This window comes from Vombatus ursinus, unplaced genomic scaffold (genome assembly GCF_900497805.2).
Source record: "Vombatus ursinus unplaced genomic scaffold, bare-nosed wombat genome assembly UNPS02014791.1, whole genome shotgun sequence".
Lineage (NCBI taxonomy): Eukaryota > Metazoa > Chordata > Mammalia > Diprotodontia > Vombatidae > Vombatus > Vombatus ursinus.
The window spans coordinates 82102636-82130311 of NW_020954569.1; the positions used below are offsets into that span (position 1 = coordinate 82102636).

Consider the following 27676-nt stretch of genomic DNA (forward strand, 5'->3'; position numbering starts at 1 on the left):
GTCTAAAGTCAAAATCAAAATACTAAGGGGGCAGCATTATTTAACAAAAAAAAAAAGATTTTTTTGTGTATCTTATAACCAAAACACTATTTCTAAATTAAAAAACAACACCCAAGACACATGAATGAGATCACACAAGGCAATATCTGAAAATTCTAGTTCAACTTTTCAATACAGAGCTTTACAAATCTGAGTTGAACAACAATTAGCTAATGTGTGTCCACAAAAGAGTGTTCTGCATATACTGATAGTTGAATGCTACACCTCAATGTCTAATTAGAAGTTAAAGAAAAGTTGATCTTTTCTATCTTAAAGCATGAGCAGTGAACATTTCTAAAGATATCTTCTGATGCATTATTTTAAACAAAAGCATTAAGCATCCTTAGTAGTCTCAAGCTCCAAGTTTAAGTACTCCTTTAAGGAATACTTTGAACTCTTGTAATGTTGGTGTTTGACTGGTTTTGACTTTTCATTTCCGAGCTTTTGTTTGCACTGTATTGGGGCTTTTCAACCCGGGACTTCAAGGATCCTACAAACATCTGCAGGAATAATAGAGTTTATACAACCTAGAGGATTAAAGCTTCAGATTAGCAAAAGGAATTCTAAACTTGCTTCCTTTAAGAATTGTGTTGCCTTAGCAGGAGTATTCTGTTCAAAGTCTACTGAGAGCACTTAGTGGGTAGATCTAATTCAGAGAACCAACTCTCTATAGTAGCTTCCCCTTAGGAGACTAAATTCTAAAGTAGCTAAGGTTTCCCATCATGAGTACCCTCTCTTTACCTCACAATGTTCCTCTGCTTTCTTTTAAGAGAATACTATAAAATAAAGTGCTTCCTTCAACAGGGGTGTACTCTATTACACGTGGAAGAGGGGAAGGCAGTAAAGCAGAGCACGGAATAAACACATAAAATACATAACACATTAGAAAGGGATTATTTTAAATGATCTGCCCACTTACTCCCTTTTATTATTATCCTAGTCTCATCTTCTTCTTATCTAATCTTTTTATCCTGACTCACAGCTGGTTTAAAGCCTTGGCATGCCTTCTGTTCCATTAAACCTGCTCAAATCAATTTCCATAGTGGAACCTAAGATACTACTTGCATCGACAATGGATTTCTAAAATACACAAGAGAATATTTTTCTAAGTGAAGATCTTTCAAAAACTATTTGTGGAAGGAGCACTTATAGCCAGGTAGCCAGAGACTATACTCTCTTTCAACAAAGAACAAAGATGATAAATCCACCACTGTTAGTGTATGTACTATTTTTCAGGTTAAGTCACAGCTGACTTACATTGATCTGTAAGCGCTCTCTCAGCTTTTCTTGTTTTATGATGGGTTAGTGATGAATTCAATAGTGTCAAAACCATGTCTTTGGCCTCATCACTATGCTCTAACTAACTGCATGTGGATACTCACATTTGGGTATGAAATAATAGCTATGTGAAAGGTTGTTGCACAGAGAAGGATGAGTAGTTATTTTATCTCCAATAAGAAGAGAATAAGAGAAAAGAAGCTTCAGCTGGTGGGATACGGGCTAGACTTAAAAAGGAACTTTATGGTTGATTATTAAAATACTGAACAAGGTTTCCAAAGTAGATTACAGAATTTCTTTCCCTGGACATATTTAATTAAAACATCTAACTAAAAATAGAATGGATATCTAACCATCTGAAATGATATCAGTAGATTAACCAGATTAGAAGCAGTGGGATGAACTAGAAAAACTTAAAGGTATCCTACCCTGAGACAGCATACAGACTGCTACATCTTCAACACCACCAGCCTGCTTTAATTGGAACAATTTTTATAATACTCTATCTTCCTCCCACCACTGTTCATTAACACTTCCAGTGATAAGATTTATGGGCCATGGCCTGGTATTTACAGTTCCCAGAATTCTTTCACTTCATATTTTCTTTTTATTCCTTGACTTATTTTTTAAGACATAAGAAAAAAATTTTAAATGGTCACTATTTTAAAAAGTATAAGACAAGATGACGCCATTGTTGCAATTCAGTAATTTTTCACATTCTTTGAGGAGACAGAGTTGTCTATACAACACTACTGTTCTTGTCCTTCCCCCCCCCACCCCGTATATTATATGAGATAAGAGAAGAACAACCATTCTCTAGGGTTTCTAAAAAAAATGTTAAAGGCAACGCCATCTGTGTGGACACACTGACTGACCATGGTCATGTCAAAGGAACAAAGAGCTATTGCCTCAGAGATGCATGTGAAAGAGACCTCCTGCTAAAGGACAAGCAACCGAGCAGACAAGATTCTATTCCTTTTGTCCAGTCAATTTGGGCATTTTTACAAAAGCACTGGATTTATTCTGCTACAGCATAAATTAGCTTGGATTCTGCCGGCAAATTCAGTCTATCTGAGTGTTTACCACACACTTACATGCTGGTTCACTAAGGAGGTTCAGAAATACAGCTGTTGGGTGCTTTCATGTTGTGGTATCATTGACTTTTATGAATCCATTTGCGTATTTTCAAGAAATGCTGAGAAACTGTCTAGCTGATCCTGTTAACCTTGCCTGGTCACTATTATCAAAGGCCCTTCATTTCCATGTCACAACTCTGATGATCAAATCACAGACAGCTGATATATTTTCAATAAGAGCTGTCTTACGAATACAATAGTTCTTTTATTCCTATTAATGGATCTCAAGTAAGAGAGAAATGGGATGGAGAGAAAGGGAGGAGGGTCACCCGAATTCCACCCGAATGACAGATATTATAATAGACCAAAACTTTAGAATAGTGTTAAACTCAGGCAGGAAGCTCTTTGGTTAGCGACACTCTCATTTGTCAGGCTGTGTCCACAGCTAATCCATTAGCTTTGCCAAGCAGGCTGTTCTCCACAATTTGCTAAGCCGTAACAATATTGCATGCCCAGTTCTGTCAACCTCAGCCAGGATAAATAAACCTGCTGATAAAATTCAGGCTTTCTGAAGAAAGCTATGTGTAACATATTACTGGGATGACGTCACTGCCAGAGGCCTAATACAGTAAATGCAGATACTACATATAGTTTGATCTGGCCATAGATGGTCAGAATATATTTTCAAGTATGTTTTTGAGTCATTTTTCAGTCATGTCTGACTCTTTGTAACACTCCTTGGAGTTTTCTTGGCAAAGATACTGGAGTGGTTTGCCATTTCCTTCTGTAGCTTGTTTTACAAATGAGGAAACTAAGGCAAACGGGTTTAAGTGACTTTTGGCATCTCTAATTTCAATGTTTTGTGCTGCTGCAGGTCAGTTTTTACTATACCACAGGTGAAAATGATGTTCAGTTTACTAGATGATAACTCTGTATGTTCATTGTTGTTCAGTCATGTCCAAACCCCATTTGGAGTTTTCTTGGCAAAGACATTGTAATGGTTTGCCATTTGCTTCTCCAGCTCATTTTACAAATGAGGAAAATAAGGCAAACAGGCTTAAGTGACTTGACCAGGATCACACAGCTAGTAAGTGCCTGAGGATGGATTTGAACTCAGGTCTTCCTGACTCCAGGCCTAACATTCTATCTACTGTGCCACCTAGCTGCCCAATTTGCAAGTATAGCACTAACCAAAATATAAGAACCCAATTAATTTTTCACAGCAAATGGAAAGATATGTCATAACCTATCCAAAACACATTACCCTTACTCCTTTTTCCCTTTCAATGGTCCTTGCCACAGTCCTCTTTACCTCCCACTGTTTAATTTCATCCTTACTTCCATTTCAATTCCAGATTCCCATCCTCAGCCTTTAAGGGTAGTTTCTTACTTCCCATCTTGTCATTTCCCCTCAATATAAAGACTACAGTTAAGTCACAGGCTCTTACTTACAATACAAGGACTACAAGTAAGTTACAGACCTTCAGTCTCTAATGGTTGTTGAAGACAAGGAATGCAATTAGAAACTATGACAATCAGAGATTAATTTTTTTTAAGGAAGGATCTATGATATTTGCTGTGGTTCACACAAGCAAAAGAACCTTCCATGCCTTTTGGAGTCACGGCACTACCTAGCATCTAGCTCAGTCATGCTTACTTAGGTATGGAATAAATATTATTTGACTATGTAATAGAAGAGTATGGATCATTTAATAAGCATAGTTTACTCTACTTCATATGCAACAGAGAGAACAGATTACAGCAGAATCAGGAGACATAAAAGGAACCTTGTTAAGTGTGTGGGCACAAGGTATGAAGGTATTACAATACTATGTTAAAACTGTGCATTCCTCTGTGTGTGTGTATGTGCACATGTGTTTGTGTGCATGTGTGTGTGTGTGTGTGTGTGTGTGTGCATACAGAAAAAATATTTTGGCTTATATCTCCAGGTTAGCTCAGGTGGGGGGCCAGAGACTATTATTAGGTATAGATATAGATATAGACTATTATTAGAGGTCTAGAGCAGTGGGAGAGATGGAATGCTAGTCATAGTTTCTTCAATAATAGTGTGACCTTACATACTAAGAATCACTGAATTTATCTGGATCTCAGTTTCCTCACCTATAAAATGGAAGGTCAGGGAAGTGTCTTTCCAGCTTTATTTTTCTGTGATAAAGGTTCATTCTTGGCATAACTGTGGGGAAGGGCTTTAAATTAGGGGTGTCATCAAGTGTGATTATAGGGAATCACATTGTAAAGTTTCTCTAGAGTTCATTACTGGCAAGGGAAAACCCTGATTTTAAAATAATTTTAAGAATAAATAATTCATGGGAATGGTAGAAAGACCATAATATTTAAACAGTAGAGAAGAAATACTGCACTAATATCTGTCTGCTGGATGGACTAGGTGACACATCTTTCTCTATTTTCTGTTTATTATTTACTCACGGAGTCACCCTTCAATTATCCCACCAATGGAGAGAGAAGTAATAGTATAGCTTATCCAAAATAGCAAATAGTTATTTATATTTGACTTGGGAAAGTAAATCCACTACAAAAATTCATAATGCATTCCAAACCAGGTTTTACATATGCTATTATTAAAATTAGATTACATTCCCTGAACACATGCCAACTGATGGCTGTTGGCAATGGCCCAAAAGTCTGTTGGATGAGACTAAGAAGCCAGCCTTTGGTCAATATTTACCTGTAAGGCATTCAACCACATACAGATAATTGAGAGATGACTTTATACTTCTAAACAACATTTTAGAGACAACAGATCAGGGAGGATATTTGACAAAATGATCAAATGAGATAATGTTGGTAGAATGTTTTGAAAACATTAAGACTCTATATACATCAGCTATTATAATACTTCAGTACTTTTTGCTGTTCTTAAAACTACCATGAGGGGTTTCTAGTCAACAAATTGAAATCACATAATAGCAGAACCCCAAGAACTGAAATCTCTCTCATTTTAATGACTCTTAGAATTATTTGTGGTCAACTGAAACTGGGGGTTCCCAATCTTCTTTGTTGCTCATATCTCTTGGTTTTCTGTATTCCCTATTCAATATGAAAAGGAAATAAATTCTAGAGTTTTCCATGTATACATAAAATAATAGAAAAGAGATTAATTTTTGATAAAGACAACTTTCTTTGTCATTTTTAGTATCATGAAGTTGTTTTCTCAGCAATCCACAATTATTTTCCCTAACACTTTTATTTTTGAAACAGTTCAATAGTATCATAGAGTTGATTACTAAATATTCCCCATAGTTCTTTGACAAACTTCTCATACTCACTGAAAATATGCATTCTCTAGAACCTGGACAAATCAAATGTTCATGCTCAATTCACTGGGTCTCTTTTGCCCTTTACAGACTACTAGAACAGAGGAATTTGGAGAACAATAAAAAATAAAATAATTGATGATTTGCCCTATGTTACATAAATCTACTTGCTTCATCATACAGATTTTTACAAAGTATTTGCTTCTTGTGCTCTTATACTAGGAATTATTACTTAACACACAGACTTTTATGTTTTGCATGGTGTTTTATAAATATGTTTATTAGTCACTGGACCCTATGACCTTCTCTAAGATATTAAAGTAATAATAATAATGATAGCTCACATACATTTCACTATAGAAATACTTCATACATAAAAAGTAATAGATAGCAAATTTTTCAGATCTGTGATTTCACTGGCATGGGGAATTTCTTTTGAAAAAAACTCTCTATCAATGAATATCAGTAGCTGTTACGTAACCGAAAGTATTAAGAGAGCTGCCCAGTTAAATTAAGTTAAGCAACTTCCTTGGAGTCATAAAACATTACTTATCAGAAGTGGCCCTTGAACATGACTTCAGTCATTTCCCCATACACTATGCTATGCTGCCTTTCTTAGAATTAATCAAGCAATCAACTGTAATCAACAAGCACTTAACAAGCATCCACTATATGTCCCTGGCACTATACTGTATTAGAATAGTCTATAAAGTACTTGGAAATTTGCAAAGCACTTTCTTCACCAACAACCCTGTGAGATGGATAGTACAAATATTATTATCCCTGTTCTACAGATAAGAAAACTGAGGCCCAAAGGCCACATAGCTAGTTTGTGGTAGAGCCAGGATTTGAACCTAGCTACATTACAGTATTAAATAATACTCAAAGGAATGGTGAGGTAACCTGGATTCAAATTATTTCTGGGCCTTATTTAACAGGCTACACTAGCCCATGAGAAAGGCTGTCTCTCCCAGTTTCTGAAACTGGTACATGAAATGATGGTTGAAACCAACTTCCTGGATCATATATATATATGAGCATTAGCAGTTCTATATACTTTAACTCAATTGTCCATTAAACCCCACCACTCTTTATTAAGTTGTGAAAAAGGCCTTTCAGATAAAATCAAAAATTCTATCTTAGCCATGTTGTTCTGAAATAGCAAAATATCTAATAAAAAATGTCCTAATGACAGTGGAAGTAGAAAAAATTGGGTGGAAGAAGGGGTCAGAGTTTATCCTGTGCTACATCTTAGTTGAATTTTTCAGCTTAACTGGAAATTTCTTGATGCCAACACCTTCAGTGAGATACGCCAATTTGTTTAGTCCAGGTTTTGAAAATTTAAGTTTGTCTTTGTGTCAGTAGGGCCTAGCAATTGTGTGGCTCACAAAATTTAGATAATTAATAAAAGCTTGTTAAATTGAATTGGTATAGAAAGCACTCTACTGTCCTCAGAAGAAGTAGTTTACAACAAAAGTGGGACCATAAGAAAGTCGGCAAGAGAGGAGCAGACAAGCAGCAAAGAGAAAAAAAAATGTGCCAAAAGGAAGAAAATTTTAAAACCATAACTCTCTCTCCTCCCTAAGATTTAGAAAATGAGGCACGGCAGATGCATGGAATTCCCTCTTACATCTTCTCCTCCCTGCTGAATAGGCAGATGAGAGTGTACAGAGAACTCTGCTCTGCATGACTGAAAGCACACACACACAGACAAGCACAAGCGCGCGTGCGCGCGCACACACACACACACACACACACACACAACCAATTTTCTTTTCTGTAGCAGTCGGAAAAGGATGGGCAGAGTAAGAATGACCAACAAAAAGTACACAAATGGTAACAGTGGATTTCAGACCTGAACCTAGGAAGACCTAAATGGCTTAGAATAAGAGACTTTGTCATCTTTGATTTAATTAGATGACTGTTTTCAGGATGTGAAGGGTCTAGGCTCATAATCAAATACTTACGTAATCCTCTTCATTGAGTCCTTGTTTCTCAACAGAACTTTTCACCTCCATGGAAAACTTCTCAAACTCGGGTTTCACTGTCCTCAGTAGAGTAACTGTTTGGAGAGATGAGTATGCTTGCTTAGCTTCAAGGTCGTGTTTGTCTCCTCGCTTCCACGAGCCATCTCCTACAGGAGAAAGAAAAATATTGACAATTCCAAGCCAGTCACCAGAAAGGAACCGTTTTCCTTTTAGACTGCTCTGAGTAGCTACGTCCCGCTTTCTTTCCATAATAGCCAGGCTAAGGGGCATTGTTACAGTTTTACAATTAGTTAGAATGGACCATTGTTGAGATCACTTGATAAGAGGAGGCCTTTGGACAAAAAAAAATAGATTTGAAATGGGGAGAACGACAAAGGATTGTTGATGCAATTGCTCTGTAATAACCACGTAAAGATAATTTCTACCCATCAGAATTTCAAAACTAAAATCCTTCTCCTGTCTTCATAAATAGAAGTCACTAAGAATCAACTAGAAATTTAATGAAAGTGTTACTGTATACTAAATTATTTGTATTATTATATTATATAATTATGTCTTAGAACATATTACACTACTACAAATGTACACAGAAGAACATATGTATATATCAAAGATTTATTTCCTCCCTCTACCACATTGAAAATGCTTATAACTTAGTAGATAAATATTAGCTTCCTGAGGCTCCCATTAATTAAGTAATAAACTCACAGTACCTCAGTTTCCTAAAGTATAAAATGGAGGTAATAACAATTATATTACCTAAAAGGTTTTTAATGAAGTTAGTGAAATATGCGTACAAAGCATTATATAACTATCAGTTATTGTTAAGTGATTTGCAGGATTTGAACATAGGTCTTCCTGACTTTAAAGTTCAGCACTCTATTTACTATGCCCCACTACCTCTCTAAAAATGTAATTATATATATACATATATATATAATATATATACACAAAATATATATAATCTCATACATATTCTATATTATACATATGTATACATAACAATAATCATAAAACTGACACTGCCAAGAATGTTAAATTAATGAGTATCTCAAATCTCTTCAGTTATATGGATCCTAAAACCTTAAAAATGACTTTTAGAATTGTTATAATCCCATGATAATGATGTTCGGTAGAGCATTCATCCACTATCAACAGATCACTGTTTCACAACTGTTGATTAGCTGAAGCAAAAGTGAACTGAGTGACTAAAAACATGAGCTTTCAAAATTTTCTTTTTTATTCTGAAAGATAGGAAGCCTTGAGATCCCACAAACAAATCTTAACTTACAGCTACTGACAGAAAGCAATTATTTTCATGACATCATGTTATTTCTTACATTTCTGGAAGCAAAGCCGAGAGGCTTAGATGACTGAAACCTAGCACATAAGTGGTATCATAGTGTCAGGTATCCATTTAACTTTAGGCCCTTCTAATCTGGACAGATATGGAAGGAGGAGGATAGCTGATGTGAACTCTGCCAGAAAGACCTGCATCCATCCATCTTGTTCTTTTGTTTCCATTGTACTCTTCAATGCTTCAAATACCTGTCATTTCATCTGCAGGCTTACTCCCTTCACCAGTTCAAGTCCCAGCCCCTCTATATCTTAGGCAATGACATTCTTAGGATGCTGTACCCAAAATCAGTCACTTAGCTGAGTCACTCAAAATGTAATTAGGCTGGACTTTATTCTGCTTACATACTGTTCATTGCTAAGCCTATATCATAAGCCTTTACATTCTGGTGGAATCTTTCTGAGTTTGTATTCTGCTAGCATAGCTTTCAAATAAGGTCTATGCAGGGTGGAACATCAGGGTGAGACTTTTAATTATATAAAAAATTAAGCCCCAAGATATTTTTAAGGTTTACCTTCAAAGACTGTCCTTAGTCTCTCCTCCACCTTACATCATGTAGTAGGAACGAGCATGGGATTTGGAGCTAAGATGCCAGGTTCAAGTTTTATCTCCTCTCTGAGCCTTACGTTTTTCATCTGTAAAGGGATGGGGTTGGACTCATTCTCTCTAATGTCTCTTCCTAAAGAGACCTTAAATCTGCTCTAAATCTGTGATCCTTAAATATTTTTCTGAACAAAGAAAGAGATTCATACTAACTAGGAGAAAGAGTCACTGATGGGCATGAATGACTAATATTTAGGGTCTGTACCAATCCACTCAGCCGCAGAAAAGCCAAAATGTTGAGAAGTCTGAAGCGCCTTCACCTATGGATGAAGCTGGATATTAGTTGGGTCACAGCACAGATTTGTTGATATGACTTGGTTTGGTTTGTGGTATGGAGATTCATATGTAATATACTCAATGTTTCACAGACAGCAGAGTTGTACCTAACTATTGGTAAAAGAGTTATCTGTCCTGCCAAGGCTCTATAATGATCTCTTAAGTGCCAGTTGCAAAGAATGGTACTTTTGCATTCCTCATCCCCCTTGAACCTTCGGCAACATTTGACATTCTGGACAAATTGCCCTGTCCTTCTTGATAATCTTTCCATATTCTCCTTTTATGACACTGTTTACACTCAGTTCTCCCTGCATGTCACATCATTGCATCTCAATCTGTTTTCCTGGTTCTTCTTATTCTTATTCTTCCTACCTTCTAGTTACAATGTCTAGCCGACTTCTCTTCACTGGATACTATCTTGCTTGTTAATTTCATCCCCCTCCCATTGCTTCAATTATTACCATATGCAAATGGATCCTCTCTCTCTCTCTCTCTCTCTCTTTTCTCTCTCTATATGTGTATATACACAGACACACATATATAAATGTATATATACATATATGTATGTATATATGTATATACACATATATATGAAATATATATAGATACAGAGATAGAGATAGCTCTAATGCCTCCCCAGACTGCTTGTCCTTTATTTTCAGTTGCCTGGTAAGCATACACACCTCAATGTACCCCTAGCACTTCAAAATCAACATATCCAAAACTGAACTTATCATCTTCTTCCCTGAAACTGCCCTCCTCCCAATGCTTATATTCCTGTCAATTGTCTTAACCTCCACCAACATTTCTAGGTTTATTTCAAGTTAATTTTCCTTAACACTCTCTGTGTTCCACTTGCCTCCTAGCTATTTCCCCTCCAATTCAACATGTCATTTCCTTTTTCCATGCCTTTGCATAGATACTATTCCCCATTCCTAGAATGTATCCTATCTTTACTTCTATGTCTTAGAATCTATGGATTTCAAGATTCAGCTCAGATGCTACCTGCTATGAGAAGCCTGGCCCCTACCACTGGTCATTAGTTTTCTACTCCCTGAAATTACTTTATATTTATGTATTTGCATTCATGTTATCATAGATACCCTACTGATGTAAGCATGTTTTATTGGTATACATGTTTTATTCATATCTCCGACCAGCCTCAACTGGTTCATAGAAATTAAGGCCTTTGAGGACAGGATATGTTTTGCTTTTTTGTCTTGATATGTCCTGTGTCTGTCATAGTACATTGTAGATGTTTACTAAATGTTGAATTTAATTGAATTCCTTACTCCCTGAATCCAATCAACTGCCAAATCTCAATTGTTCGACTTCTATAATATTTCTCATCCATCTCTTTATACTGACCCTACCTGAGTTTAGATCCTCATTATATATTGTAGCAATGTCCTAATGGATCTACCTGACTTCAGTCTCTTCCCTTCTCTTATTTATCCTTTACACATGCATAGGTCTGGCTATGTCACCTAATGAAAAATCTTCTGTGGTTCTTCTTTGTCACCTCTATGATAAAACACAAACTCCTTGACCTGGTATTTTAGGTCCCCATGCACTGTGAATCCAGCCTACCTTTTAACTTGACTCCTCTTCACACACTTTATGTTCTAGCCATATTTCCCATTCTTGTCCTGCACTCTCCCTGTCTTCACATAGTAATTCGGGCTATTCCCTGTACTTGGAATGAATTCCTTCTACATCTTTACCTGTTGAATCTTTTCTCTTCTGTCAAGGCTCCACTTAGGTGCCAACTCCTCCATAAACTCTTTCTTAGTCCTCCCAGGTGAAAGTGCTCTCTCCCTTCTGTTTAATACGAGACTTTATCTACACCCCACCTTTCTTTGTCCTTATCAAATTTTATCTTATATCCTTCTATGTTCATTAAACTATAAGCTTTTTGCAGGAAAAACTCTTCATTTTCATCCTGATTTTCCAATCTACCTTGAACACAGTAGCTACTTAGTGTTTTCTTTTTTAATTGAATCGAGTTGGTAAGGGTGGGGGTGCTATCCTTTACAACCACATCAAATTTACATCTGAAAGCCCCCAAAATCCATGAAATTTTCAAAGGCTTAGCACAATGATGTCAACTATTTTACTATTTCAAGATGCTGACAGGATTGTTTTATTGAGAAAATACAGAGCAAAACCCACCGGTGAAATCAACTCATCTCCGTACTCTCAAGTGTTGAGCTAATGTGTGAAACTGATGAATCCACATTGATAAGATGTTCAAAATTTACTGCTACCTGAACAACTGATTTAAGTTTTCATTTTTATTTTGTTATTGTCATCTCTTTTTGGCCAATTTATTTTTATAATTATTCACTGTTAGGGACAAAGGGAAGATTAAATTGGTCTGAGAATTGCAAATACCTCAAAGAAATAAGAAAAAAAATGTAAGAAAAAAAAGTGCCCCTGGCCACTTTCTCTAGCAGTGGGTACACCTTCTCTCATACTTCTTGAGACATCAAATGAGGAGGAGGAGGAATATATTTACTCTTGTTCTTTGCAGTTGCTAACAGACTCTCTAACTGCTGCCATCACTGAGCATCCTCTCTTCACTCCAACCACTTACATAACCCACTCCAGATCCTTGCTGCAGGCATCTACCAACCTTCAGTTCATTCTCCTTCCTTTCTTAAAGCATTCACCACCTGGCTCCCAGTCTGTCTCTCTACTCCAGTCCCTGCCTTCACAGTCAGGGACTTGAGTGTATATTGTGATGTCAAATATAGATCTGTATAAAGAAGATAAAACTGAACTGATAATAGTTGTTGAAATAACCGAGGGAGGATGCAGTGAGAGAGGAAAAGAAGGCCCAGAACAGAGTTAAATATCCTGGCCTCCCAGTTCATTAACTTTCTTAGTTCCGAAGACCCAGATTTTCACTGTACTTCACCTACCTATAAGAATGGTTATACCCTTGATCTCATCATCACTCTTGCCTTAGCTATATGATCTGGATCTCTGAAATCTCTCTAATCATAATTTTCTATGTTTCCATCTCTCTTATGCTTCATCTTTTGTTTTCATCATAATCTCCAGTTATCTACTCTTTTGCCCACTTTACTTTATTCCATTTACAGCCTAAATTCTATGGGTTGACCAGTTAAACTATCTACTCTTCTCTACCATCAATCCTTTTCCCATCCTGTCCTATTGCCACTCACACCTTGCCAGACCCCAACCTTGGGTTACCCCAATCATTTGTTTTCTCCATCCTTAATAACATGATGCTTAATGTTGCTAAAGTGAATCACAAAACCATCTCAACTGTCTTACCTAAAAATGTATACTCTCTAATCTCAATTTGGCCTTCACTGCTTTGTGGCAATATTTTAATTTTTCCCTAATTCACTCTCTCTCTACCACATTCTCCACAGTGGCTATTCCAAACTTTCTCTTCTCTCATCATGTTTTTAATAACATCCCCTCCCCACACCCTCACCCTCAGCAAAAGACTTCCCATCCTCCTGTACTGAGAAATCAGAGGTTCTCCATTGTGATCTCTCTCATCTTTATTACTCCACACTCCGAAGTCCCTCTAGACCATCCCCCATTTACTCCTCCTTTCTTTTAGTGTCTGAAGGAAATGTAACTTTTCTCCATACCAAGGTCTTCTTGTGCCCTTGAGCCCTTCCACTTCTGTCCCTGTTGGGAGCTTGTTCAATTACTGCTCTTCACTTTAATCCGACTTCCACCTTCTCATTAGCCATTGGCTCCTTCTCTCTTCTGACACCGCCACCATCCTGACCCAGGTCCTCATCATCTCACATCTGGACTACCGTAATATCCTACTTGCTGGTCTTCTTGCCTCAAGTGTCTCCTCAATCCAGTCCATCCTCTACTCAGCCAGCAAATCCATCTTCCTAATGTGCAGATCTGACCATGTCACTACCCTGTTCAATAAAGTGTAGTGACTCCCTATCACCTCTAGGATCAAATATAAAATCCTCTGTTTGGTGTTCAAGACCTTTCATAACCTGGCGCCCTCCTGCCTTTCTAACCTCACACCTTATTTTGCAATCCAGTGACACTGGCCTCCTTATTGTTCCTCTCACAAAATACTTTACTTATAGACTCTGGGAGTCTTTTACTGGCCTTCTCCCCATGTCTGGAATTCTCTCCCAATTTATCTCTACCTCCTTGCTTCCTTCAAGTCCTAGCTGAAATTTCATCTCATCAAGAAGCCTTTCACAATCCCACTTAATGTCAGTGCCTTCCCTCTATTGATAACCTCCAGTTCATATTGTATATATCTTATTTGTATATGGGTTTTTTTAACATGTTTTCTCCCTCATTAAACTGTGAAATCCTTGAAAGCAGAGACTGTCTTGCCTTTCTTTGCATTTCCAGTGCTTAGCACATAGTAGGCATTTAATAAATGCCCGTTGACTGACTGAGCTATTTCTTGTTCCCTTGGTTTCCATGACACTATCCTCTCTTGGTTCTTCCACGTATCTGACCACTCCTTAGTATTGTTTGCTGGATTCCTCTATTTCTCAATCATTAAGTATGACTACCCTGCAAGACTCTGTCCTGGGCCTTCTTTTCCTCTCTCACTACATCCTCTCTTGGCTATTTCAACAACTACTATCAGTTTAGTTTGATCTTCTTTACACAGATCTATATTTCCACCCCTAATCTCTCTACTAAATCACAGTTCCAGATCATCAACTGCCTACTGGATATTTCCAAGTGATTGTCTCATCAATATCTCAAACTCAACATACCCAAAATGAACTCATTATCTTTCCTCCTAAACCCCCCCTTTCCCAAATTTCCCTATTTCTATTGAAAGCACTACCCCTACTTTCATTATAGCTAACTGCTAACCAGACGCTACCAAAGGGAAAGTAACCCCAAAAGCCCCAGAGAGAGCATCATTCTCACCACTCCAGACAATCAGCCTGGCCCCTGAAGTCATTACCAAGGTGAGCAAATGCCAAGAATAAGGGGTGCCTCACCACAACCACAACCACAAGCAAACACCACCAAGGGGACAGGAAAGTCAGAGTAGCTGAAGTAGCAAGGCATCTTAAGGTGCAGACAAGAAGGGATGTGTGCCAGGTATGTTAAAGCCACCACTCCCCACCCCCAGACTGTGGTAGAGAAAGTCCGCTTACAATGTCCAAGGGTCCCTAGAATAGCAGTGCTCCCTCTTCCCCCAGGACACCAGTTTTAGTCCATCCCCCCGTGACCATGTCAGGGAAGAGCAGAATGAAGATTCAACCTGATAACTACCTTTGCAGGGGCTACTGCCCCCACTTCTTCTCCAGCCAGAGCTGATGACCTGGAAGAGAATGCTTTCACCACCAAAGCGTCTGGCATTGTCAATAGTTCAACATCATAAACAAACAGAGTTTTATCACTGGAAATGACATTTAAAATATATTACCATCTGCTTTGCTGCAGCACCTTCTAAGATCCACTGGGTCTTTCCATTTGAATTGTAACTGAAGCTGTATGATGTTATCTTGTTTCCCACTTTTAGAAGTTGAGTTTTGTGAGCAGGGACTGTCTGGCTTTTCTACTTATATCCAAAGCTCTTCACACAGTGCTTAATACATGGTAAATATTAAATAAATTCTTGTTTTCATTCATTTATTCATTCATCCACTTTGCTTCTAGTAACTGAAGTTTGCACACTTCCCTCTCTCACCCTCTATATTCAATCAGTTACCAAATCTTGTCCCAACTATCTCCACAATATCTCTCCACTCAGACATTAGTTCAGTCTCTCATTACCTCTTGATCATACTTTTGCAATAGCCTATGTCCCTGCCAGCTCCCTTGCTTCCATGTTCTCCCCCTTTCAATGCATTTTCCACACAGCTGCCAAAATAATACTCCTAAGAAAGAGACCCTAACCACTTTGATCCTTTGCTCAAAAACGTTCAGTGTCAGGGCAGCTACGTGGCGCACTGGATAGAGCACCAGCCCTGAACTCAGGAGGACCTGAGTTCAAATCCAGCCTCAAACCAAAAACTTGACACTAGCTGTGTGACCCTGGGCAAGTCACTAAACCCCAATTGCCTAAAAAAAAAATGTTCAGTGTCTCTCCCCTGCTTTCAGGATAAAACAAATACTCCTCAGCCGGACATTTTTTTGAGCTCTCCACAATCTTGCTCTTACCCACTTTTCCAGGCTTATTTCATATCACTTACCTCAAATGGGCTATATTCTAGTAAACTGACCTGCATGTTGTGACCCTAATTTAGCATGCCACCCTTCTGCTTCTGGGCCTTTTCTGCAGGACAATCATCCCTATCTCTTAGAATTAATAGCTCTCTTTAAGGTTGATCCCAGTTATTACCATATAGGTGGAGCCTTTCCTAATTCATCTGTATTCTTTTCCTCCTGAAATTACCTTGGATTTTCTTAGATATCAGTCAGCTGCTCAGTAAGTATTTGTTGAGCACTTACTATACGTCGAGCATGGTTCTCAGTACCAGAGATAGAGAGAAGGGATACATCTGCATACATGTTTTATCTTCACTAGGGAATGTAAGTTTCTTGAGGCAGTGACTTTGCCCTTGTATCCCCAGTATGCAGCATAATGTTTGTCACACAGTGGGTGCTAAATAAATGTTTATTGAATTTAATTGGATTAAAAGAAAACAAATTCCCCCCAAGCAAAATTAAAGCTTTGGAGACTGACAAACCACACTCAGTAACAACTTAGTTTATGTATTTTTTTAAAAGTACTGCTGCATAATATTCCTTGTCACCTTCAATTCCAGTCCTGCTGAACACTGGGAAAGTAGAGGGATGATTAGTGTGAGGGTGCAAAAAGCATCAGTGGGCAACATATGATGTCTGGTACACATCTGAAGTTCCTCAGACTAAGCTGCGGATAAAGGTCTAGGTTAGATGAAGCCTAGATTATCAGGTAGCTCAACACCCCCATAGAGTAGGAGGTACAAAAAAAATTATTTAATATTGTCCTCAAGGCCTGGAGAATTCTGTGGAGGTGGAGTATAATAACAATACCATGTGTTTTTGTGAAGATCTATATTTTTCAAAATCCCATCACATAAGTCATTTCATTTGATACAGTAATTGTGCTATCTAAGCAAGGAAAGAGGAGGGAAGCCTTTACATAGAGCCTCCTATGTGCAGGCACTGTGCTAAATGCTTTACAAATATTATCTCATTTGATCCTCACAACAACCCTGCAAGGTAAGCGCTGTTATTATCCCAATTTTACAGTTGAGGAAACTGAGGCAAACAGAGGTTAAGTGACTTGCCCAGGGTCTCACAGCTAGTAAATGTCAGAAGCCAGATTTGAACTCAGGTGTTCCTGGCTCCAGGCTCAGTGCTCTATCCACTGCCCCACCTAGCTGCCTCAAGACATTGAGGATGATCTCTTATTTAAAGAAGAGATAATTGAGGTACAGCAAGGCTAAGGGAGTTCTGTATGTTCATACAGCTAATGAATGGAAGAACTAATATTACCAGAATTCCAGTCTCTCAAACTGCAGCCAACCAACAAACATTTGTCAGACACTGCACTAAATCCTAGGGATACAAAGAAAGGCAATTAGCAAAAAAGTTTCTGGCCACAGTGAGTTCACATTCTGGCAAAAAACCAGGCACCTATAAGACATAGGCCACGTAAAGCAAGGTAATCTCAGAGGGAAGGCCTAGACTTCTCCACTCTGCTGCCTTTTCTCTTTGAAGGTTACAATCTATTTAGAAGACAAGCTTGTACTATCTGAACCGCTTCTATCAAATAGATATGAATCCCAAGATCGCTCCAAACAAACTCATTTAACCAGAAATTCTCTGGCCTAGGAGTTTTGCTAGCCCTGGGGGATCATTCCAGAATAGGATTATTTTCTCAAGCCCTAAGAAATTCTAGATTCACACTTCTGAGGCCACTAAAGCTCTGAAGTGGCCCAGGTTGTAAAGAATACAATGAGCCCCAGCTCACTAATGGGCCTTCACACAGACCGGCTGAATTTTCCTGTGGCTTTTGCCACTTGAAAACGTTACAGGCTGTTTAAGTAGCCCCTGGGAGAAGGTCAAAGCCAAACTGTCACTAGCTCTCATTTGTAACTTTACATAGTATATTTCAGAGCTTCTGCTCTGGGTTTGTGTTCCAGAAATCCTATCGACATTTTGCTTAAATTTCTAATATTTTCCTATTTTCAGCCCTCCCAATCATTCATCATGAGATTACTGATATAGACCATGTTTCCATCATTATCATGATTAATTAATACTCATTTAAGTCCCCAGAGAACAGAATAGCTTTATAAAATGACTAAATACCAAAGGACAAGATCTTTCATCCAACCATTCACTTAATTTATATTCTAAGAGGACAATGTAGCTGAATTATGGGCTAAAAAAATTCTCAAGATCCCTTCCTGATCAAGTATTCTATAAGTATATGCAAACTCAAAGGAAAAAGATTTTTCAAATGTAATCACATAAATGAATAAGTCTTAAAAGAGACCATAGCACACTTTATTCTGATTGATTTTTTCCTAAGGAAAAAAGTCACAGTCCACATTTTTAATCTTTTTAAAAACCACATTAAATACTAAGTTTAAATTTTTGTCACATTATTTTTCCTGAAGTACATATGGTATGCAAGACTCCAGCCAAAGCAGAAATACCAGTAAATTGGTTGAATTAAGGAATTAAAAAACAATAACAATCCTCATCCAAACTATTCGTGTAGAGGAAAAAAAACACTTAATACTCAACTGAAATTACTGTCTCCAAAGTTGTCAGCCACCTCTTACTTATCTAATCCAATGTCCTTTCCACAATCTTCACGCCTCTTCTTCTGTCACATTTGACACTGTTGACTAATCTGTTCTGGATAAATTCTCTTCTGGGCTTCCTTGACATTGCTCTCTTTTAGTTCTCCTCTTACTTGTCAAATCACTCCCTCTGTCTTCTTTGTTAGATTCACCCATTTCACTTTCCCTGTCAGTGTACTCCAAGGTCCTGTCCTGGGTCCCCTTTTCCTCTCTCTTTACTCTCCCACTTGGTGACCTCATCAGATCCCATTGGTCTATGGAGATGACTACTAGAGTTCTTGAATGTCACTCACACATCACCAACTGCCCAATGGACATTTCCAACTGAGTGTCCCATACATAGCTCAAATTCAAAATGTCCAAAGAGGCCTCATTATCCACCCCTCCCCCAAGACACATTCCTATTCTGAGCTTTCCTATTTTAGTTAATACCACCATCATCTTTCTAACTACCCAGGTTCACAACTTTGGTGTTATGCTCAAGTCTTCACTCTTACCCCACATATCTGGCCAACTACTGAATCTTGTTTATTCTATCTCTTTAATATGTGTCACATTTTCCCCCTTCTATCCATCTATACAACCATCGTTCATGCCCTTATTATTTTTCACTTGCACTGTTACAATACTGCTGATGTTGTTTGTCTTTTGTTCTCAAAGAGGACCAATGACATCAGGAGGATGATGTCTTGACTTGCAAGTGAATTGAATTTAAGTGAGACAGAGCTGTGCAAAATCATCCAGAGTCATAGGAGTCCAGTGGCAAGACATAGGTCAAGATGACTGGTAATAGCCCCAGATACAATGGGACTTAACCTAAGATCTTTCTCAGGTCTCAGTTTGTCTAAGGCAATGCCCATCCAGTATTTAAATGCTAGGTAAGAATTGAGGCAAAAGATGGCCTAATTTGCCTTCACAAAAGAATCAAACTTTCGAATTGGTCTTTCTGCCTCAAGTGTCTCTGCACTCCAATTCATCTTTCATATAACTACAAAAGGATTTTCTTAAAGAAAGTTATGATGCCCCTACTTAATAAGGTCTGAGGGTTCCCCTATTACCTTTAGGAGTAAATATTAAATCCTCTGTTTGGCATTTAAGACCCTACTTACACCAACTTACCTTTCTAATCTTATAACATATTACTTTCCTTCATTAACTTATCTTACAATCCAATCAAACTGTCTTTCCTACCAATGCTCACAAAAAGCATTCCATTTCCATTCTCCGCATCTTTGTAGTGGCTATCCTCCATTTTTGGAATGTGCTTTCTTGTCACCTCTGTCTCTCAAAATCTCTAATTTTTGTGGAGCCAAGATGTCAGAGAGAAGCCAGGAAGTTGCCTGAGCTCTCCCCAGTTTCCCTTGGAAACAATGTTAAATGAAGGTCAGCAGGCCAGTGGCACAGCAGGCCAGCTGTGAGGCCTCCAGCCCCAGCTCACAAGGCAAATTGCCAGCCCCAGAACCCAGGAAACAACAGGCACAACTAGGTCAGGCCACTCCAGGACAATAAGCAAGCCACAAGTACCTGAGGCCTCAGCCCACAAAGCCAGAGACCAGGCCCCTGACTCCAAGCATCAAAAACCTGGGATAGTGCCCCCTGTGACCCAGGAGCAGCGACCAACTTTAAAAGCCACAAAATAAGCTAAAAACGAGCAAGAAACAAAAAAGAGACTTGACCACATGGTGACATGGGAAAATAAAAACACAAATTCAGAAAAGGACAAGATTGTCAAAATGCCTACATGCAAAACCACAAAGGGGAATACGAATTAGTTTCAAGCCCAAAAAGCCTTCTTGGAAGAGCCCATAAAATGTTTTAAAAGTCAAATAAGAGAGATAGAAGAAAATTTGCGGAAAAAATTGAGAGGTATACAAGAGAAAATCAACAGCTTGGAAAAAGGACAAAAAGTGACTGAAGAAAATAATTCCTTAAAAAATATAATTGGCCAAATTGGAAAAAAAAAAAAACCCACTGAAGAAAACTTCTTAAAAAACAGAATTGGCCAAATGGAAAAGGAAGTACAAAAGCTAACTGAAGAAAATAATTCCTTAAAAATTAGAATTGGGCAAGTGGAAGATAATGACTCTATGAGACATCAAGAATCAGTCAAATAAAATCAAAAGAATGAAAAAAATAGAAGAAAACATAAAATATCTCATTGGAAAAACAGCTGACCTGGAAAATAGATCCAGGAGAGATAATTTAAGAATTATCGAACTACCTGAAAGTCATGATTAAAAAAAGAGCCTGGACAGCATCTTTCAAGAAATCATCAAGGAAAACAGCCCTGATATCCAAGAACCAGAGGGTAAAATAGTCATTGAAAGTTTCTACCAATCACCTCCTGAAAGAGATCCCAAAATAAAAACTCCCAAGAATATTGTAGCCAAATTCTAGAATTCCCAGGTCAAGGAAAAAATACTGCAAGTAGCCAGAAAGAAATAATTCAAATATCAAGGAGCCATAGTCAGGACTATATAGAACTTAGCTGCTTCTACATTAAAGGATCAGAGGGCTTGGAATATAATATTCTGGAAGGCAAAGGAGCTTGGATTACAACCAAGAATCAACTACCTAGCAAAATTGAACATAATCTTTCAGGAGAAAAGATGGATATTCAATGAAATAGGGGACTTTCAAACTTTCCTGATGAAAAGACCAGGGCTGAACAGAAAATTTGATCTTCAAATGCAGGACTGAAGAGAGCCATAAAAAAGAGAAGGGAAAAGAAAAAAACATGTTATTCAATAAGGTTAAACTGTTTACATCCCTACACAGGAAATTGATACTTGGAACTCTTGGGAACCATATCTTTATTGGGGCAGTTAGAAGAGGTTTATATTGACAGATGATGCTGGTATAAGTTGACTTTGATGTGATGATACAAAAAAAATTAAGGGGTGAAAAAAAGGATTGTACTTGGAAAAAGGAAAGGGGAAGGCAGAATAGGGTAAACTACATCACATGATGACGCACAAAAGACCTGTTACAGTAGAGGAAAAGAAGAGGAATGGGTAAGCATTGTTTGAACCTTGATCTCTTCAGATTTGGCCCAAACAGGGAATAACATACACACTCAGTTACATATAGAAATTTTTCTTACCCTATAGGGAAGTAGAAGGGAAAAGGGGAAAGCAAAAGGAGGAGGGCTAATAAAGGGAGGTCCAACTGAGGGAGGCAGTGGTCAGAAGCAAAAAAAGGGACAAGGTGAAAGGAAAGAGAAAAGTATAAACAGTAAGAAAAATAGGATGGAGGAAAATACAGAGTTAGTAATCATAACTGTGAATGTGAATTGGATGAACTTTCCTATAAAATGGAAGTGGATAGCAGAATGGATTAAAAACCAGAATCCTACAATATGTTGTTCACAAGAAACACATGTGAAGTAGAGAGATACACAAAGAGTTAAGGTAAAAGGCTGGAGCATAATATATTATGCTTCAGCAGAAATGAAAAAAAAAATCAGGAGTAGCAATCCTGATCTCAGATAAAGCAAAAGTAAAAAGAGATCTAATTAGAAGAGACAAGGAAGGAAACTACATCTTGCTAAAAGATACCATAGACAATGAAGTAACACCAATACTAAACATATATACCAAGTGATACAGCATCCAAATTCTTAGAGGAAAAGTTAAGTGAGTTACAGGAAGAACTAGACATCAAAATTATACTAGTGGGGGACCTCAACTTCCCCTCTCAGAACTATATAAATGTAACCACAAAATAAACAGGAAGATAAGGAGGTGAATAGAATTTTAGAAAAGTTAGATATTATAGACCTTTGGAGAAAACTAATTGGGGATAGAAAGGAATATACCTTTTTCTCAGTGGTACATGTCACCTACACAAAAAATGACCATCTACTAGGGCATAAAAACCTCACAATCCAATGCAGCAAGGTCAAAATATTAAACGTATCCTTTTCAGATCATGATGCAATAAAAATTACATGTAATAAAGGGCTATGGAAAGACAAACTAAAAAGTAATTGGAAACTAAATAATCTAATCCTAAAGAATGAGTGGGTCAAATAACAAATCATAGAAGCAATCAATAATTTCATCAAAGATAATGACAAAAATGAGACAACACACCAAAATTTGTGGGATGCAGCCAAAGCAGTACTTAGGGAAAATTTTATATCTCTAAATGCTTGCATGAATAAAATAGAGAAAGAGAAGATCAATGAATTGGGCATGCAACTAAAAAAGCTAGAAAAAGGACAAATTAAAAATCCCCAATTAAATACCTAATTAGAAATTCTGAAAAGCAAAGGAGAGATTAATAAAATTGAAAGTAGGAAAACTATTGAACTAATAAATAAAATTAAGAGCTGGTTTTATGAAAAAAAACCAATAAAATAGATAATTATCTTTGGTTAATTTGATTTAAAAAAAAGAAAACCAAGTTACCAGTATCAAAAATGAAAAGGGTGAATTTACCACCAATGAAGAGGAAATTAAAGCAATAATTAGGAGCTATTTTGCCCAACTGTATGCCAATAAATCTGACAATCTCAGTGAAATGGATGAATGTTTAAAATAATATAAATTGCACATGTTAACAGAAGAGGAAATAAAATACTTAAGCCCATTTTAAAAAAAGAAATTGAATAAGCCATCAACAAACTCCCTAAGAAAAAATCTCCAGGGCCAGATGAATTCACAAGTGAATTCTACCAAACATTTAAAGAACAATTAATTCCAATACTATATAAATTATTTGGAAAAGTAGGTGAAGGAGTCTTACCAAATTCTTTTTATACACAAATATAAGCAAAGAGGTTACAGCAATTTATCATGAGGATAATACACTATGACCAGGTGGGATTTATACCAGGAATGCAGGGGTGGTTCAATATTAGGAAAACTATCAGCATAATTGACCTTATCAATAACAAAACTAACAGAAATCATTATTATTTCAACAGATGCATAAAAAGCTTTTGACAAAATACAGCACCCATTCCTATTAAAAACAATAGAGAGCATAAGAATAAATGGAATTTTCTTTAAAATGATAAGTAGTATCTATATAAGACCATCAGCAAGCATTATATGTAATGGGGATTAGTTAGAAGCTTTCCCAATAAGATCAGGGGTGAAACAAGGATGCCCACCACTATTATTCAATATAGTACTAAAATGTTAGCTTTAGCAATAAGAGAAGAAAAAGAAATTGAAGGAATTAGAATAGGCAATCAGAAAACAAAAGTATCACTATTTGCAGATAATAAGATGGTATACTTAGAGAATCCTAGAGAATCAACTAAAAAACTATTTGAAATAATTAACAACTTTAGCAAAGTTGCATGATACAAAATAAACCCACATGAATCATCAGCACTTACACATATAGATGTAGATATATAGATATACATACTACCAACAAAGCCCAGCAGCAAGAGATAGAAAGAGAAATTCCACTTAAAATAACTGTAGACTATATAAAATATTTGGAAGTCTTCTTGCCAAGACAAACCCAGGAACTATATGAACACAATTACAAAACACTTTTCACACAAATAAAGTCAGATCTAAAAAACTGGCAAAATATTAATTGCTCATGGGTAGACTGAGTTATTATAATAAAAATGACAATTCTACCTAAATTAATTTGCTTATTCAGTGCCATACCAAAGTACCAAAAAATTATTTTATAGAGCTAGAAAAAAAAAAAACAAAAATCATCTGGAAGAACACAAAGGTCAAGAACATGAAGTGAATTAATGAAAAAAAATGCAAAGTAAGATAGACTAAACAGACCAGATCTAAAACTATATTATAAAGTGACAATCATCAAAACTATTTGATATTGACTAAGAAACAGAGTGGTGGATCAGTGGAATAGATTAGGTCAGAGGTGGGGAACCTGCGGCTTCAAGGCCACATGTGGCCATCTAGGTCTTCAAGTGTGGCCCTTTGACCGAATCCAAACTTCACAGAACAAATCACCTTAACAAAAGGATTTATTCTATGAGGTTTGGATTCAGTCAAAGGAGAGCAACACATAGTTTACCTTTCAAATCTAAGGATAAGGGAAGAGTTTATGGCCAAATAAAAGAGAGAAAACATTATAAAATACAAAATGGATAATTTTGATTACATTAAATTAAAAATTTTTTGCACAAACAAAAACAATGCAACCAAGATTAGAAGGAAAGCAGAAAGCTGGGAAACAATTTTTACAGCCAGTGTTTCTTATAAAGACCTCATTTCTCACATATATAGAGAATTAATATTAAGAATAATAAGAATACAAGTCATTCCTCAATTGATAAACGGTCAAAGGGTATGAAGTCAGTTTTCAGATGAAGAAATCAAAGTTATCAATAGGCATATGAAAAGTCCTCTAAATCACTCTCGATTAGAGAAATGCACATTAAAACAACTCTGATGTATCACTTCACACCTATAAGAGTGGCTAACATGAACAGAAAAGGAAATTGATAAATGTTGGAGATGCTGTGGGAAAACTGGAATACTAATGCATTGCTGGTGAAGTTGTGAACTGATCCAACCATTCTGGAGAACAATTGGGAAACTATGCCCAAAGGGCTATAAAACTATGTATACCCTTTCATCCAACAGTACCACTACTAGGTCTGTATCTCAAAAAGATCATTAAAAAAAGGGGAAAGGATCCACATATACAAAAATATTTATAGCAGCTCTTTTTGTGGTGGCAAAGAATTGGAAATTGAGAGGGTGCCCATCAATTGGAGAATAGCTGAACAAGTTGTGATATATGAATGTAATGGAATACTATTATGCTATAAGAAATGATGAGCAGGCAGATTTCAAAAAAAACCTGCAAAGACTTATATGAACTGATGTTGAGTGAAATGAGCAGAACCAGTAGAACAGAGAACATTGTACAGAGTAACAGCAAGAATCAACTTTGATACACTTAGCTCTTCTTAACTATACAATGATCTAAGTCATTTCCAAAAGACTCATGATGGAAAATGCTGTCCACATCCAGAGAAAGAACTATGTATGGAGTCTGAATGCAGATGGAAGCATACTATTTTCACATTTTTTTGTCTTTTCTTTTCCATGCTTCTTCCCTTTTGTTCTGATTCTTCTTTTACAATATAACTAATGTGGAAATATTTTTAATATGATTGTACATGTATAACCTATATCAGATTGCTTGCTGTCTTGGGGAGGGGGGAGGAGAAGGAAGGAGGGAGAAAAAATTTGGAACTCAAAATCTTATAAAAGTGAATGTTGAAAATGTTGAAAACTACCTTTAAATATAACTATAAATATAACTTTAAATATAATAGGGAAAATACTATTAAATTGGGTAGGAGGGGAAGGAAAAGGAAGGGAAGCAGTATAGCCAGTATTTCTCTCTTATTAGACTGTGAACTCCTTGAGAGCAGGGACTGTCTTTTGACTTTCTTTGTATCCTTAGCACTCAGCACAGTGCCCAACACATAACAGATGCTTAATAAATGCTTATTGATTGGTGCTTAATAAATGTTTGACTGGCACTTAATAAAAAAAAATCCCTAATTTCTTTTAAGACTCAGTTCATGTACTGATTTGGACACGAAACTTTTCTTAATCACCTCCAGCTGCTAGTGTCCTCCCTTGTTTTCAAATCACCTTGCATTTATTTTTAGAAGCCCATATGTGTATATGTTGTATCCTTTTATAGAATGTATGATCCTTGAGGTCAAGGACTGCTTCACTGTTGTCTTTGTATTCCTTGTGCATAGCACAGTGCCTGACATATAGTAGGTGCTTAATAAATGCTGGTCATTGGTTGATTGATCAAGGACCTGAGTTCACATTAAAGCTCTGATCCTTATTACATGTGTTTTCTTAAGGAAGTCATTTAACCTGCTCTAGGCCACAATTTCCTTTTCCATAAAGTGAGGGAATTCAAGTAGATGATCTCTAAGATAACTTGTAGTTCTATATTCTATTGTCCTATAACTTATCTAATGACTAGTAATGATGACCATTGACTATGCCTCTAACATTAGAAAAAAATCAATTTCAAATAAATACTAACTTATTGAGGGTCTTTTACTGATAGAGAAAATGATTATACTTATTTCATGGCTACATCGTTCTTTTCCCCCTTAAGGCAGAAACTTTCAGAATTGTCTCTTTAAAAGACTCATACAGTGACTTTGGTCTAAATTAATTACCTCTCCATAAACTTTTGCATTGCCTGCCTAGAATACATCTTTTTTTTTGTCTGTCTTCTGATCATGGAACAGTGTTCCAATTATCTTGGAATGTACTAAAGGTGACAGTGACAAGATTCTAAGAGTCTTTAAACTATTCAAAAATTTATTGTATCAACCCCAAGAAAACAAGTAAAAAGGAAAGGCCATATAAATTTCAGATTTCTTGGTCCAGAGGCCTAGAAGCAAAATTCAGCCTTCAAGCTAAATTACATGTAAAATAACCTCCCTTTTAGACAATTCAATGTTATGATCAAGGTAAACATAAGAGACTGATCATCATAAGAAAAGTTTTTTACAAAAAAGTGACAATATTTTAATAACTGAGTCAACAATTTTGAAAATTAAAATGAGAAACTGAAGGAAAAGAGTCTGAATGAAAAATAATTAGGAAGGTACTGCAAAAAATGTTACCTGAGCTACAAGTTTTGCAGTCTGAAAAACAGAAATTTTGTGCTGAATTTCTGGATTAGTAAGACATGCTGGGGGCAGCTAGGTGGCATAGTGGAAAAGTCAGAAGGACCTGAATTCAAATCTGGCCTCAAACTAAACACTTGACACTTACTAGCTGTGTGACCCTGGGCAAGTCACTTAACCCCAACTGCCTGGAAAAAAAAAAAGACATGCTACCTCCCATATGCCTCCAATTTTTTAATCTATTATTACCAATATATTCATAGTACATTCACTAAAGTTCTGTTCTGATTCCCTACCAGGTTCTATTAAGTTGGAAGGACAGGCAAGGTGACAGACTATATG

At 36.9% G+C, this 27676-nt stretch overlaps 1 protein-coding gene across 2 annotated transcripts in view; it reads right to left on the minus strand.

The window, feature by feature from the left end:
* NPR3 (natriuretic peptide receptor 3) overlaps window positions 1-27676 on the minus strand; it is a 77178-nt gene that overhangs the window by 40061 nt on the left and 9441 nt on the right. For both annotated transcript variants that reach the window (XM_027868754.1, XM_027868753.1), the window contains exon 3: window positions 7657-7823. In XM_027868754.1, the coding sequence (XP_027724555.1) occupies window positions 7657-7823 (167 nt within the window). The remainder of the gene's footprint in view (window positions 1-7656; window positions 7824-27676) is intronic.